Genomic DNA, 14,569 nt, shown 5'->3' on the forward strand with positions numbered 1-14,569 from the left:
GCTGAAGCTGTGTGGAATTAAATACTGTATCTGCTCAATAAGCTTTTATAAACCTCCCTATTGAAGTTTCTGCATGCAAAATAATTTTGCCATGAGAAATTTAAATCTGTCTAGCTGCTAAGCCCTTGAAAGCATGACTGTTGGTGACCTGAGCTTTCTTGGGAACAACTCAGCAAGATGGCAGAATGGAGAATATTTAGAAGACTCCTCTCATGTAGAGTCAGTAGGTGAGGTTTAGGGATTGGTGGCCACTTCATGATTAAGTTGTGACTTGAGGATGTAGAGAGGGGGAAATAGCATTTCAGTGGAGAAAGATGGTTAAGTAGGGGAACAGAAGCAGGAAATGCAAGTCATATGTCAAGCATTGGAAGTTGTCTGGCTTGGCTAGAGTCCAGGTTATAGTGGGTGTGGGACAAGGAGGAAATATTTGCAGGTATGGCTGGGAAAGTAGATCTGAGGCTAAATCATAGAGACTCTATGAAGGAATATGGTTTTTATACCATCGGTAAAGGAGAGCCAGTGAATGTTGAATGTATATGATCAGAATAGCAAGGTTCTCTGACATTAGGAAAATTATTCTGCCTCCTTTGTATAGGATAATGAAGCAAGAAGACAGGCTGGAAGCAGGGAAAGCATAGGCTAGTGTAACCATCCAGGTAAGGAATAATAAATGCTTTAGCCAGGTTTGGTAGCAATGGGCATGGAGAGGAAAAGACAAATTTTAAGGGAAGATCCCAAAAAGGGTTTGAACATGGGGCATGGATGAGAGGGAGACAGCAAATATGACAGAGGTTGATGGTTGGGACAAGGCCCTCTTGAAGGTACACAAGGATGATTGGAAAAGGAATGGGTTTGGAAGGGGAACGATGAGCTTCGTCTTAGACATACTGATAAATCACAAAAAAAAATATTTTTAAAAGTTGAACAGTAATCTATTTTATCAGAGCATCATTAAGTGGGAAAGATGATAGTAATGTGATGGAAAATAGGCATGAACTGTGGTAGAGGGGAGACTAGTTAAGATCTACTGAAACACTCCTAGGAAAAATAATAAGAGAAGTTATTTAATAACAATGTCATTACTTAAATTGTTTTCCGAGGTCTTTCTGAAATAGTACTGATGTCATTAAAATCACAGTTAAGTGATGCCTTTTCTAATGGTTCTAAGCCATTTTAACTCTAGGCTGGTTGGAACCTGTTAGGAACCCGGTCAGTTCCTACACTGTTAGGTCACAACTCCAACGCCACTGCCCAAAGTGATGTGCATAACAGAGTGATGATGAAACAAGCTCTGAGATAACCCATCGAGATGCCTGAGGCCTCAAAAATCACCTTCTCCTGCATTATATGGACTATTCCTTCGCGTGAAAAATCTTCCTAATCCTGCAGGTCTGAGTCTAGAGAGAGAGCATTTGTGGATAGGTTGAAGAAACATCCAAGGCTGAGAGGCATCAGAGAACATTTCTTTCTTTTCACTTAATATTTTCAGAATTCAAAAAAGTAATGCATTTCCGGTATAAAAATGAGAACCACACAGAACTCCATAAGTAGGGTGGAATGTCCTTGGCCCCTCCTTCGCCGTCCCTAAGTCCCCTCCTCTCAAAGGCAGCCAGGCTCCAAGTGCTGTTTTCTTTTCTTTCCAGTTCTCGTTTTCCCCTCTTTTTAAAGACTCTTCTCTGTGGACACGCTTGGAATCAGATCCATGCAACCACCTCTCTGCCACACAGATACTCATTGCTTATCACCTACAAGGCTCAGCCCCTTGGGGTGGACATGGAACTACTGGGAAACTAGTCAAAGATTTGATGCTTTCCCTAGAAAAAAGCCTGTACGTCACAAATACTTGCCTGTAGTTGCAGGAGTGTCAAGGAATCCCGGAAGCTCAGAGAGCCCATCAATCTCAGGTAAAGAGCCTTTGCTGTAAATGAGAGGAGATGCTATCAAAGCCAGAATCCTAAATCTGGGCCTGACTTTCCTATGAACTTGGAAGAATGCATCGTTGATGCGTGTCTGTTCTGTCTTCTTCTATTACAGAAATAATTATATTATCTGTTATTGAATTCACTGGGATTTATTTTATGAATATCCTTAAGTTCCAAAACACTGATAATGGAGATTGAATGAACAGGAACAGGGACCGTTTTTAAATCCTTGGAACTACACTTAGTTTGACTAGGTTTGATTACTAGCGACTCAGCTTGCATCTCAGAAATACCCTGAGCTCCTTAACTTAGTCAAAGATTTACGCAATGCATGCAGCTTTTCTTTCGAGACTAAGATTATTATTTGGCAAGTGGGTGCCCAATTAATTTCAAATATATGTATTATATTAATTTGAATATTTTAAATGTTAATATTTTAGTTAAGCTCCTCACAATAAATTATTGTTTGTTTATTTTTCAGAAAGACTATGATTTGGAAAGATCCCCTGATGAGAAACTAGATGAAAATCAGCACTTTGACATAAACACTGGTCCCCAAAGCCTTCCATGGACCAGAAAAGTCTATGAGTTCTACAATGCTCCAATTGTCAAGTTTTGGTTTTATACGGTTAGTTTCATTGCAAAAATTATATACAGTCTTCATGATGGTTAATAGCTAATGATAATGGTTTTAAGGATATGCCTGGTTTGTCAACTTGTAGCAGAATGTAGACAGGAAATTTAAAAAAAGGGGGAATGACAAAGGAGGTAGGAAAGAAAATTGAAGTGAAGAGAGGAAAGGTTAGAGATCTCTCCTTCTTTGGAAGGGAAAAAACAAGCATTTTCTTCTTAAGTGCTTCTCTTTAGTACATCTGGGAGTGAGCATTGGAAACGTTGTGGAATGATAAAGTTAACAACAGTGGTGTAGAATTAAGTGATGGTGGGGGTGGATTCTTTTCTCATCTTGGGCAAAAGAAGCAGCAGCTGAATTGATTAAAAATGCAACATGCTTATAAGTGTATAGAGGACAATAACAGTTTGAGAAGTTGAATTATAGGAACAAATACTACATCTATTACGAATGTAGTGATACAGAGAAAGCATGAACTGGACTTTAACTTACTGATGGCTTTTCACATTTACTTAGTAGCATTTCTTTTCTAATTCTTACCTATACTTAAATTGCCCATGGCTAAGACTGTGTATTTCCAAAGCATGTAAAATGTGATTATAAAAGGATATTTATCTAAATGTATTATATTTCAAAATATTTACTTGTCCGACCACACACTTATTTCATATACTTATTGAGTAAGTACATAACTCTGAATGACTTTTATCCATTTTCAAAAGTCAAATCTCCCTTCAAATGATGAGGTTTTACCATTTTTGTGAATATAGAACAAAATACACCAGAGACTGGTAGTAGCTGCAAGAGAATTTTAACCATAGTTACATCACTGGGAAAGAGTATTCAAGTATTTCTTTCCTTAGAAATTTCCAGCTTACAAACGTTTAGAAACAGGAACAAAGTTAAGCAAATAGAACAACCACAAATATAGCTGAAAAATAGAACAAAGTAGGTCACCAGATCTGCCCATCACAGTGACTGATGTTAGCAGTGAGCCCAGGCATTTTAGCCTCAGCAGTCACACTGCTGGGTGGTGGCGAGTGTGCTTTATTGAAGCAATGTCTTGTTAGAAATATTATGATGAAAAAGCAAAAATGGAAACACATTTTTGCATCTTTAAGAACTGGAAAGAAAGAAAAAGAATCAGAAGCAATACCACCAACATCTACAGTATTTTAATGTCTGGGCACCATGAAACCGATGACAAAAATACTTTTTAAAATGATGGCTGTATAGAACAAATTTATCTAAATTATGTCCTTGAGGGGTCATCAAACATACTCAGACTTTGAGACCTAGAAAAGTTTAGGATTAATGGAATCTACTTGGACTTTCATATATGCTTCTCTACTAAGCTCTTTAACTCATAGGCAGTCATACCCACTATGCCTCATGAAATGCCCCCTAGTGTACGTATCATCACTACTGTATAGTCAGAAGTGTCTTCAGCCATTCTTTATGTAGGACTGAGCTTAGAAGAAGATGTATCAAACTTAGGTAGAGCTCAAAAAGATAGGAGAGAGGGGAATCTAATACAAGCATCCATCAGCTAGCACAGTGTACTGTCTCTGAAGCTATTTTAAAGGACCGCGTGATCTCATGCATTTTTGGTGATCATGGAAATGGGTAAAGTCTTTGTAGTGGGTAACTTAGTAATATATGTCACGGCTTTAAATGTCTATGCCCAGAGAGTCTACTTCTGGGAACATATCTTAAGAAGATACAATGTTAGGTAAGATTACAAAGCAAATAACCACCATGTATATATGTGTGTGTATTTATTGTATCTTAATTCTTTGAAGAGACTCGAAATATAGGTTTAGTATATACAATTAGTAATGAAACATACATTTCTTGACTGTCTGCCATATGTCAGGCTGAGGGCTGAGCACTGATGATAAAAATGTCAACAGTCTTTGATTACATGGACTCACAACTGGACAATACTGTTTCACTAAGCAGAATATTTTAACCAGCATAAAATAAAACCTCTAACAGTAGTAAATGTCACAATTTATTATATTTGAAAATAGGCACCTACTGACACAGCTCGTTTGGTGTACCTGGGACACATGTTTTCTGTGCTCAGGTGGGGAGGAAGGGGTGTGGCTTGCTGTTAGCCTGACGGTGTCCACGCTGGAGTGTGCAGGGTTCTGGATGTTCCGGTCAGGAGCCGATGAGATAAGACAGTGCTCCCTTCTGTGTATTTGAGAGCAGTGGTCTTCCTTCTTTCCACTAAGTCTTGAAATAGAAAACTATGGATTCTAGTGCTTTCCTGGGCAACAGGCCATCAATCATCAGAGGGTGGTCCCGGTTATATTTTCCTGAAGCTAATAGCACTGAGGCTAATGTGTGTTTCTCCATTTGGCTCGGTCCATGTCCAGGCATGCTGCATTGTGACTCTCACTCATGTCCCATGTCCTGGGAATGTGTGTCCCCCTCACAGGTGGCATACCTGGCATTCCTCATGCTGTTCACTTACACTGTGCTGGTGGAGATGCAGCCCCAGCCCAGTGTGCAAGAGTGGCTCGTTGTCATTTACATCTTCACCAACGCCATCGAGAAAGTCAGGGAGGTGAGTTCTCCCTTCTCCCTTTGGTTTTTACACACCCTGCTAGAGGTGTCCTGGGATGTGGTGACGAAAATGGATGACAGGTTAAAGGTGACGGTGTGACAGGCACCTCATTTGCTGATCCTGATTTGCATGCAGGTCCTTAGAGGGAAGTCTCTGATCTCAAACCTTTACTTGCTAAATGCTTTCCGCTGGTTGCTGCTCTTCAAAAGCAGTTATTTTTAAAGGCATCAGTGTATTTATTGGTCCTAGAGTGATGTTATCTAATTATCATTAGACCCTTCATCTGTTTGATTTTCTAAAGGTGTTTTTGGTTTTTGTAAGATTGATTTTTTTAGCCTAGCATTACTTGCGTGTTATCAGCTTCATCTCACAGTGTGGCACACACGTAGCTGAAGTTGTGCAATATGCAAATAATTCACTTATAGCTTTTGAATTATCCTACTAAACACCTTTGAAAAGTGAAGTGAAAACACTTTAAAAAAATCCCTCTGAAGCAAGTAGTCCAAGAGACACATCAGAACAAAATTTTCATTTTTAGTTTGCAATGAGTCACTTAAAAGAAAAATTTTTATTCATACAGTTATAACTATAATCACATACAGTTATGACTTAGGATTTTAGGTATCAGTGCATATGTATCTCTGTGTCTTTGCATTTACATACAATTTGTTTTGTCCTAGAGCTAATATGACCAACATTATATGCTAAGTAAACATATTAGTAATTATACCTATATTACCTGCTAGTTACTGTTGTGGACTTTATAGATGATACAAAACAATTCAGGACAAAAATGTTATCTGCATTCCACTGTATTTTATGCTTCAGGGAAAATAGGCTTACTATTTTACATTTCTATTTGTCTGATAGTCAGTTGCAGGGGTAATTTCTTAAAATTGTTAGTTCTAATATGACATTCTTAGTAATTTGTCAACAACTCACTAAATAGCAGTAGCAGGGCTCAAGGTCAGGTTTCCTTTATTTCAAACCAGTCTCCTTTACACTTGACTGTCTCCCAGGAAGTGCAGTTGTGGCTGTATAGATTCTCTGCAATACTGAGTTTTAAATGTCTTGGCATTCCCTTTTGTTAGCTTATGGTTAGTTAAAGCTAGAAAAAGTACCATTAAAAAAAAAATCTTCTGGTTGAGTTTTCAGATAGCTGGCTAACACTAACAGTGACATTAAAACATGTTTATAGAAGTGCTTAAACATTTCACTACCCGAGGATAACTTAATAAATCTCCAAAATCTTCTTGGGACCTCTGGTTTGTCAGGATTCATACTACTTTCTAAAGGAGCAGTTGCTATGTTGAAGAGCATATTGATAAGGTCCTTACACTGTGTTCTTTAAGCCTCCTTTCTTTCTTCTTTTAGGTCTGTATTTCAGAACCTGGAAAGTTCACTCAAAAAGTGAAGTTATGGATTAGTGAGTACTGGAACCTAATAGAAACTGTGGCCATTGGCCTGTTTTCAGTTGGTTTTGGCCTCCGGTGGGGTGACCCTCCTTTCCACACAGCGGGAAGACTAATATATTGCATAGACATCATATTCTGGTTCTCACGGCTCCTGGACTTCTTTGCTGTGAATCAGTATGCAGGTCCGTATGTGACCATGATTGCAAAAATGGTGAGTACAGTCTATTTGTGTATTTCCATGGCATTTTTAATGGTTCTGCCTGATGTCATGGTTCCTATCCAGTCGTTTAGCGTTTGGAATTATTTATAGAAGCACAGACAGCAAGATTATTTTATCACTGCTTTCCTTACAACCACAAACTCACATTTAACAATTGTCCTTGGATTGCATATTGGAGAGTTGAGTAGGATACTCAGCTTGCCTTTTTGATTAGGGCCAGATGATATGATTGAATGAAATGAGTAATACCTGAGAGCCAGATCTGTGTGAGGCTACCACCAGTAGTATCATCTGCTAAAATACCAATTTATCTTTTTATCTGCCCACCCCCAGCCAACTCTAAATTCATGCTTACTGTGGGCCACACACTGTTCTAAGTACTTCATATATATTAACTCATTTACTCTTCAGAATAACTTTATGAGAGAGGTACTCTTATTATCCACATTTTACATACAAAGAGATGGAGGTTGAGTAAATTTCCCGAGGGTGTAGGGGAATTAGGATTCAAATCTGGACCCCCCGGCTTTTCTGTCATCTAAGCTTGCTGTGCTTTGGTGACAAACAACTGGCTTTGCATGAGGACGTAAGGCCCACCCTCTAGGAGGGACAGTACCTGCCGATCATCTTTGGCTTTTCCTTCTGGAACACTTGCTGGCAGGGCAAGGACAAGTTCTTGAGAAGGGAGGGTGAGAACAGAAGAGGGAGGCAGATTCCTTCCTTCACGCTTTCAGAGCAGCAGTGTTTCCTCTGGTCTTGGCGATGCTGATATTTATCAGATAGGCTATGGTGAGGTAATTAATAAATCTCAGTGACTTAGAACAAGTTTATTTCTCTCTCATGTTAAGTTTGATGAGTGCTCAAGGTTGCTGTCCTCTACCCTGTGACTCCGGGATCCAGAATCCTTCCGTCTTGTGACAGAGCCATGTCAACACGTGGCTTCCAAGGTTTTTGATGGCAGGGAATGGGAGAGAGTTTAATGGCTTTTAAGGGCTCTGGACAGGAAGTGACGTAAGTCACTGTCACTTCACAAGCCACCAGCTAGAGTAGATCAACCAGTGCCAGCCTCATGCAAGGGAGGCTAAGAAATGCTGAGAAAAGCTCTTGGAATACTCATGGAATAATACTCTCTGCCACAGTGAACAAATGGGTTGAACTGATGTTCATTTAGTAAGTGAAATGAAACTAACCCGATCAATTTCTCAGACTCTAATCAATTCCTGAAGATAATCCTGGGGATCAGGAGCCGTTTGACTAATTTGAACACCCACTATTTTTCTTCCTTTTCCTAACCTCTGATCCAATTGCTGGACATTTGGATATTAGCTAATCAAAAGCTGTTCACATTTCAGTACTTCTTAAAGAAAGAAACGCACAGATTTTTTTACCCCTAGCACATTTTATTTTTCCGTACACCACATTGACATGGAACATGTACTGTGCAGAGAAGACAATGGTCTAGCCAAAGGAAACCCAGCTGTTAATGGACGAGGGCATTTTGGCCAGTGACTAAGACAATCAGTCTTACTATTGGCAGGTGTAGTTAAGATGGCTGCTCATGTTAGATTTGTTTTAAATTTCAAGTCTGTGGTAAAATCCTGGTCGTGCTCTGCTCTTTTGAAGACAGGAAACATGTTCTACATCGTCGTCATGATGGCCATCGTGCTGCTGAGCTTTGGGGTGGCGCGCAAGGCCATCCTTGCACCAAAGGAGCCTCCATCCTGGAGGCTCGCTCGAGATATCGTGTTTGAGCCGTACTGGATGATTTATGGAGAAGTCTACGCTTCCGACATAGATGGTATGGAGGGCCTTTTCACCATCATGCAAAAAGTAAACCTTTGTACCTACTCAGAGTAAAAAAAAATCTGGAAAATAATCACCTGGGTCAAAAATGCGTGGTATTCCGTTAAGTCAATGTGCTAAATATTTGTGTAGAGTCACAGGGCTGTGATTCATCTTATCTTTCATAGTTTAAATTCTCTGTCTGCAGTCTGTTCGAGCCAGCCATCTTGCCCTCCCGGCTCCTTCCTCACTCCGTTCCTGCAAGCTGTCTACCTCTTCGTGCAGTACATTATCATGGTGAACCTGCTGATCGCTTTCTTCAAGTAGGTCATTTTACTTAAATACGGTTATTTCATTTAAGCCATGCTGGGGGCAGGTATTTTGAGTAGGCTCACATGGATTTGGAGTATGTAACCTTTGGTTTTTGTGTGTTCCATGTTTTTTTACAATGGTTTTAAAGTGCAGACATGAGACTGTCTGTAGGAAAGGGGCAGAGCATGCGAAGGGAAAAATACATGGGGAGAGAGTGTAATAAAAGTAGAACAAGGAGATCGTGCGTTGTAATACAGCAGTAAGGTAGAGGCATGAAAAAGATAATGACTAATGGGCTGAAAGGAGGCCTAGCAGTTCTTGATGTCCTTTTTCCACTTGCCTCCCAGCGTGTCTCATTCTGTTTTCTTCTGTCTCACTCTTCATTTATCCTTGGCCTCCTTTCCTGGATCGTCTCCACATCTTCAACCTTTTAACCCTGGTCCATCCCTGGGCCCAGACCGTGTGCATCTCTTATTTATGCTTTCTTTGGTGACCTTTGTCAGTGTTCCTCCTGTACATGCTGACGAGTTCCACTTCTTAGCTCCAGTCCACTGGTCCTGGGGCTCCAACTGCCCCCTTCCACCACCAGTCAGATGTATAATAGAATTCTAACATCTGAAATGTCCAGACTCTTATCACCCCTCTTTCCCAACATACACTTATTCTACTTGTAGTCTTTGCCAAGTCTGTGGAGAAGACAAGTGTCTGTCAAAGCTCCATGTTCCCTGTTGTTCAGTTCAGAGACCTTGGAGTCATTCTTAATGCCTCTTGTACCTCTCCCTCTAAACTGTTAGGAACCCTTGTTGACTCTATCTTCAAATAGATCATCCATCTAACCACCTGTCACCATACCACTGCTACCCCACAGCCTTTTAAATCTATTTCTCTGCTAATATCTTCAGCCCCTGTATTCTGTTCTCAACACAGTAGCCCTAGTGACTCTTTACAAACATACAGCAGATGATGTCACCACTCTCTCCAACCCTCGATGGTTCCCCATTTCCCTCTGGGTCAATGTCAAAGTTCCTTCACTGCCCTACAGGGCCCCATGTGTTCTGGCTTCCCTGCTGCATCTCAGATCACACATCAGGCTGCTCTTCCCCTTTCTTCTCCAGCCATACCGGCCCCTCATAGTTTTTCACCCAACACAAGAGCTTTTGCGGTTGCTGTTCCCTCTGCAGGGAATGCTCCTCCCCCAGGTATCACTGTGGCCCATTCCCTCACCTCCTTCAATTTCTTCTCAAATGCCCTCTTTAAATAGGCGTAACCTAAGGATTATATTTAAAAGCACAGCTATCTCCTTGGCATGCCCGGTCCCCCTTACTCTTCTTTCTTTATACTGACTTACATATTCAAAATACATAATTATTTATATTTATTTATTTTTTCTATTTATCTCTCCTCTACTGGAATATAAGCACCACAAGGAAAAGATAGCTTTTTTTTCTTTTTCACCTATGCATTTATCCCAAGCACCAAGAAGAGTGCTTGCCACATATTTGTTTAACACATGAAAGAAACCAAGTGAAGTGATGGGAACAAACTAGTCTTTTCTGAATGCCTCTTTTATGACAGGCACTGTACTAGGTATTTTATTCATTGATTATCTCACTGAAGAGAGAAAGACAAGAAAAGAGAAATCAATTCATGGAATCTAAGTAGAAAGACAAGATATGAATACTTAAAAAAAGTGGCATTGAATATGTCAATTCATGGAATCTAAGTAGAAAGAGAAGATATGAATACTTGAAAAAAAGAGAACATATGAATACTTAAAAAAAAGTGACATTGAATATATACGGGGAAGATATACCTTTCTGCTTGTTACAGGATTATATGATAGCTATCATCTCTTTTAACCTCACCATTTTATGGCCTTATAACATTTACTGGTATTATTATAGGGATTTTCTTTTTGACGTTTAAATAATATTAAGAGTGAGTATGAAATTTTTGTTTCTCAAAAATGGAAGGTGTCACAAGAGAGGTTGAGAAATTCCTACATAGGCCAAACTTCTCACTTGAGAGGCGAACATACTGAGGACCAAACAACCTGAGAAGCTCTGTTTTAACTACCTGTTGGGGAGGCTTTCTGGTCTCTGCACCAATGATTACAAAGAACCCAAGGAACACTGTGAAGATCATCACCTGCTTGTGGACAGGTGTAGTCACACTTGGAGTGACAGCATTGAATCTTGGTGGTTCTCAGCCCTGATGGTGCACGAGAATCTCCTGGCGGGCTTGCTGAGGCACAGATTGCTGTAATGGCCCTGCCAGAGCATCTAACCTGGTAATTCTGGGCTAGGGCCCAAGAATTTGCATTTTTGACACATTCTCAGGCGATGCTAATGCTGCTGGCTCCGTGACCACATTTTGGGAACTACTGTTAAAACCCAGTTTTCTGTTTCCATCACCTACTTTATGGAATCTGTGAATATCCCCCTGTTTTGCCAATAAGTTTCAGCCCCAGACAAGTTCACTATGGATTCAATGAGACTGAAAAATGACAGTGGAATGCTCTTGGGGTGAAAGGGTTTATACCCAACTTTCTTCCCATGGTGGCAGGTCAATCACTTGAATCCTGTCCACTCAGAGCACATGCAGCAAGCTGGGCTCTGCCTCTGGGCCTCTCTGCCCGCTCAGCCACCTCAGTTCTTGGTGCTGCCACCACTCCAGCCTCTGCTCTCCTGCAGCCATGCAGCCATGTTGCCCAGAGCACTGGGCGGAGCTTTATACAAAGTCAAAAACAATGTATTGCCCACACGTGTGTAGTGAGCAAGCTAACCAGGGCCAGGTGAGAACCCTGGCCACAGGAACCTTCACTTTCTCCACTCCTGCCACCCCTCCCATCCCCCCACCCCGCTTCTCATGCTGATCTCTTATCCTAAGCTGACTTTCCGTAGTTCTGGTCCTTCCCTTTATCATTGCTCAGATTTTAGGGTTGTGCGTTTTCCTTTGCTAAGTTTGGCTGCCCTACTCAAGTACTACTCTGCCATCTTTCTCTAAAGAAACTAAATTTTATGTTAGCCTAAACAAAATGTGAAGACGGACATTCCACTGTGCCCTCCTCCCCTCCCCGCCACCCCCGTATCGTGTTACAGACTTAAAGTTAAGTAGTGAGGTATGATGTTACTGAAGAGTAAATGTACCTCCCACCACAACTCCGTCACAGATTCTATAGTATTGATGTACACTGTCCTATCTGCATATCAACATTGATGTAATTAAAGGGACAATCCAAGGTGGTCTACCAATCAGGGGGTGCTGTCATTTTAAAATTAATGGAAATAATTTATGTAGTTTCTGAGTAGAAGCTCTGCATATTGGTTTATTTTAGGATGAATTGATTCTTCTCTATCTCTTCTTTATCAATATTCTTTTGTTGTAGCTATGATTATTCTAGCACTTCTCACATATAACATGAGGAGAATCTCTTCATAAGGTTGACAATTCAGAGAAACATTAAAGCTGCTTACCATGAAAGATGAACTATGGACTGAGAAGAGCTTCTCTGTGAGAAGACATGGTGAACAAAAAACAGGGTTAAGTTCCAGAGGGCAGTTTCTGCTCATTGCATTTAAAAATGCTGGCACTTTCTCCTCTCTGATTGTAATCTCTCCCTTTTACTTACTATTCTGATCAGCATATTTTATTGTAGAAGGTGATTAATGTATTTTGTTTGGTGGAAGAAGGATCATAAATGCAGTGGATATTTTTGTTGGCTAACTGCTGGTAATGTCAGGTGAGCCAATCATAAAAGCTGGAAAATAAAGAATCTAACTGTTCTGTTTCAGGATTCTGTATTAAAACATTGTCCCTCTTTTATTGTACCTTACAGTAACGTGTACTTAGATATGAAATCCATTTCAAATAAACTGTGGAAATACAATCGCTATCGCTACATCATGACTTACCATGAGAAGCCGTGGCTGCCCCCACCTTTGATCCTGCTGAGCCACGTTTGTCTCCTCCTTCGCCGTCTTTGCCATCGTCAAGCTCCAAATGACCAAGAAGAGGGTGACGTTGGACTAAGTAAGTTTTCACTGGTGGGACAGGAGGAAAAGAGTAAAAAGTGGAGACACTAGAGCAACTCATTTCAATCACATTCAAGGCACAGGATAGAGGGTCCTGGCAAAAGTATCATCTAAGTCAACACATTGATCTCATTATGTAATTGTCATACTTTTGCCAAGATTAACCGATACTTTGGAAGAACAGAATGGGTAGGAACAGAATCTCTGTGCTTGAATGTGTAAAGGCTTTATGTCACCTGAACACCTGTGCTTTCTCCACGTACCTAGGAAGCCATCAGGATGATGGGTACAGAGCAGTCAGGGAGGTCTTCTGACGCTCTTCTAAAGCAATTCCACATTTGGTACCAGGCCCATTTCTAGATCATTCCTAGAGAAAGAGGAAATGGGTGGCATGAATCCACAATGCTTTATTTATCTCAGTTCCTAACTCCAAAATACCTCTGAAAATGGAAAGCCTTTTTCTTCTTGATTTGGAGAAAGACATACTTGGACAGAGGAGGCTGATGGGACCAATGTGAAGCCATTTATTCTCTTTATCCCTTTAGCATGAATATTCATCAATTTTGCTGCACAAATAGTGTGTTTGATTTCAGGGTACTGCCTTTCCCCCAGCTAGGGATTTTACTCCATTTTTATCACACATGCACACTATATTACCTTTCTGAAACCAGAAAAAAAGAATTCTGAATTTTAAAACATACCTGGTTCCAGGTGTTTGAGATAAGGGATTGTGGGCTATCTATACATTTCTGTGGGCCCTTAGTATGTATATATCACAATCTAGTTAGATAGGTGTTATTACAAGGTTGATAGGGTGATATGCTTTTGCTCTTCCTGGTAGTTGGCTCTGTGAAATATTTTTCTCCTCTTGAGTCACTTTGGAGATTTATATTTCTTTTCCATTTCTTTCCCTATAAGAGAGTCAGCCATTACAAGGAAGCCAGAGCCCAACTGAAGTTAATGTAAAGGTGTATAATTACACTAATTTTTAGCTTTCTGATAGGGTGCCATCCCAGAGGTCGGCTGCAGAACCACTGCAACGTAATAGTAGAGTGTGTACCCCTTGACAGATCCTGGAATTATCTGGGATTTGTCCACGTGTCCTAGCACCATACTAAAGATCCTTTCCTGGGCTCACTTTAATCTGTGCTTTTAGGACGATTCTGATATAAAATTCAAGTAAATTTTCTGATGGGTAAAGGTGTGTTCACCCTGAGTTCTGGAAAATTCCTGAATTTTTGTGAGATTGCTTCCAAAACCCACTGTCATGAGGATCAAGATGTTTGCATACGGGGCAGCAGTGCCACCTGGTGGACAGTTACAAGAACACTCCACATGCTACAAGCTACGCCTGTCCCTGGAATTGCGCGTCGGGTTGTTTAACTCTCAGGAATCCAAGTTTCAAATCATCATAATTGTAAAGTTTCTTGCTCATAAGAGATCCTTTCATGCAAACAGGTATTTGGAGTCGGGTGTGGGGATACTGGATTTTTTTTTAGTATCTCAAAGACTCTACCACCCCGTAAATTCAGATAGTGTTGTGCACTTGAGTTGTGAACATATTTTATGGCCGAATATTCTTTTCCATTAGACATGTTTTTCAATTTAAAGTTAATATTTTCGCCTCTCATTTTTTTGGGGAAATAATAGAATATTTGCATTTTAAAAATAAATTTGG

The 14,569-nt window shown here is 40.4% G+C and overlaps 1 protein-coding gene across 4 annotated transcripts in view; it reads left to right on the top strand.

The window, feature by feature from the left end:
* TRPM6 (transient receptor potential cation channel subfamily M member 6) overlaps positions 1 to 14,569 on the top strand; it is a 150,365-nt gene that overhangs the window by 92,023 nt on the left and 43,773 nt on the right. For all 4 annotated transcript variants that reach the window (XM_036893468.2, XM_057498579.1, XM_036893467.2 and 1 more), the window contains 6 exons: positions 2,404 to 2,550; positions 5,000 to 5,128; positions 6,503 to 6,754; positions 8,387 to 8,561; positions 8,754 to 8,868; positions 12,696 to 12,889. In XM_036893468.2, the coding sequence (XP_036749363.2) occupies positions 2,404 to 2,550; positions 5,000 to 5,128; positions 6,503 to 6,754; positions 8,387 to 8,561; positions 8,754 to 8,868; positions 12,696 to 12,889 (1,012 nt within the window). The remainder of the gene's footprint in view (positions 1 to 2,403; positions 2,551 to 4,999; positions 5,129 to 6,502; positions 6,755 to 8,386; positions 8,562 to 8,753; positions 8,869 to 12,695; positions 12,890 to 14,569) is intronic.

This window comes from Manis pentadactyla, chromosome 3, assembly GCF_030020395.1.
Source record: "Manis pentadactyla isolate mManPen7 chromosome 3, mManPen7.hap1, whole genome shotgun sequence".
Lineage (NCBI taxonomy): Eukaryota > Metazoa > Chordata > Mammalia > Pholidota > Manidae > Manis > Manis pentadactyla.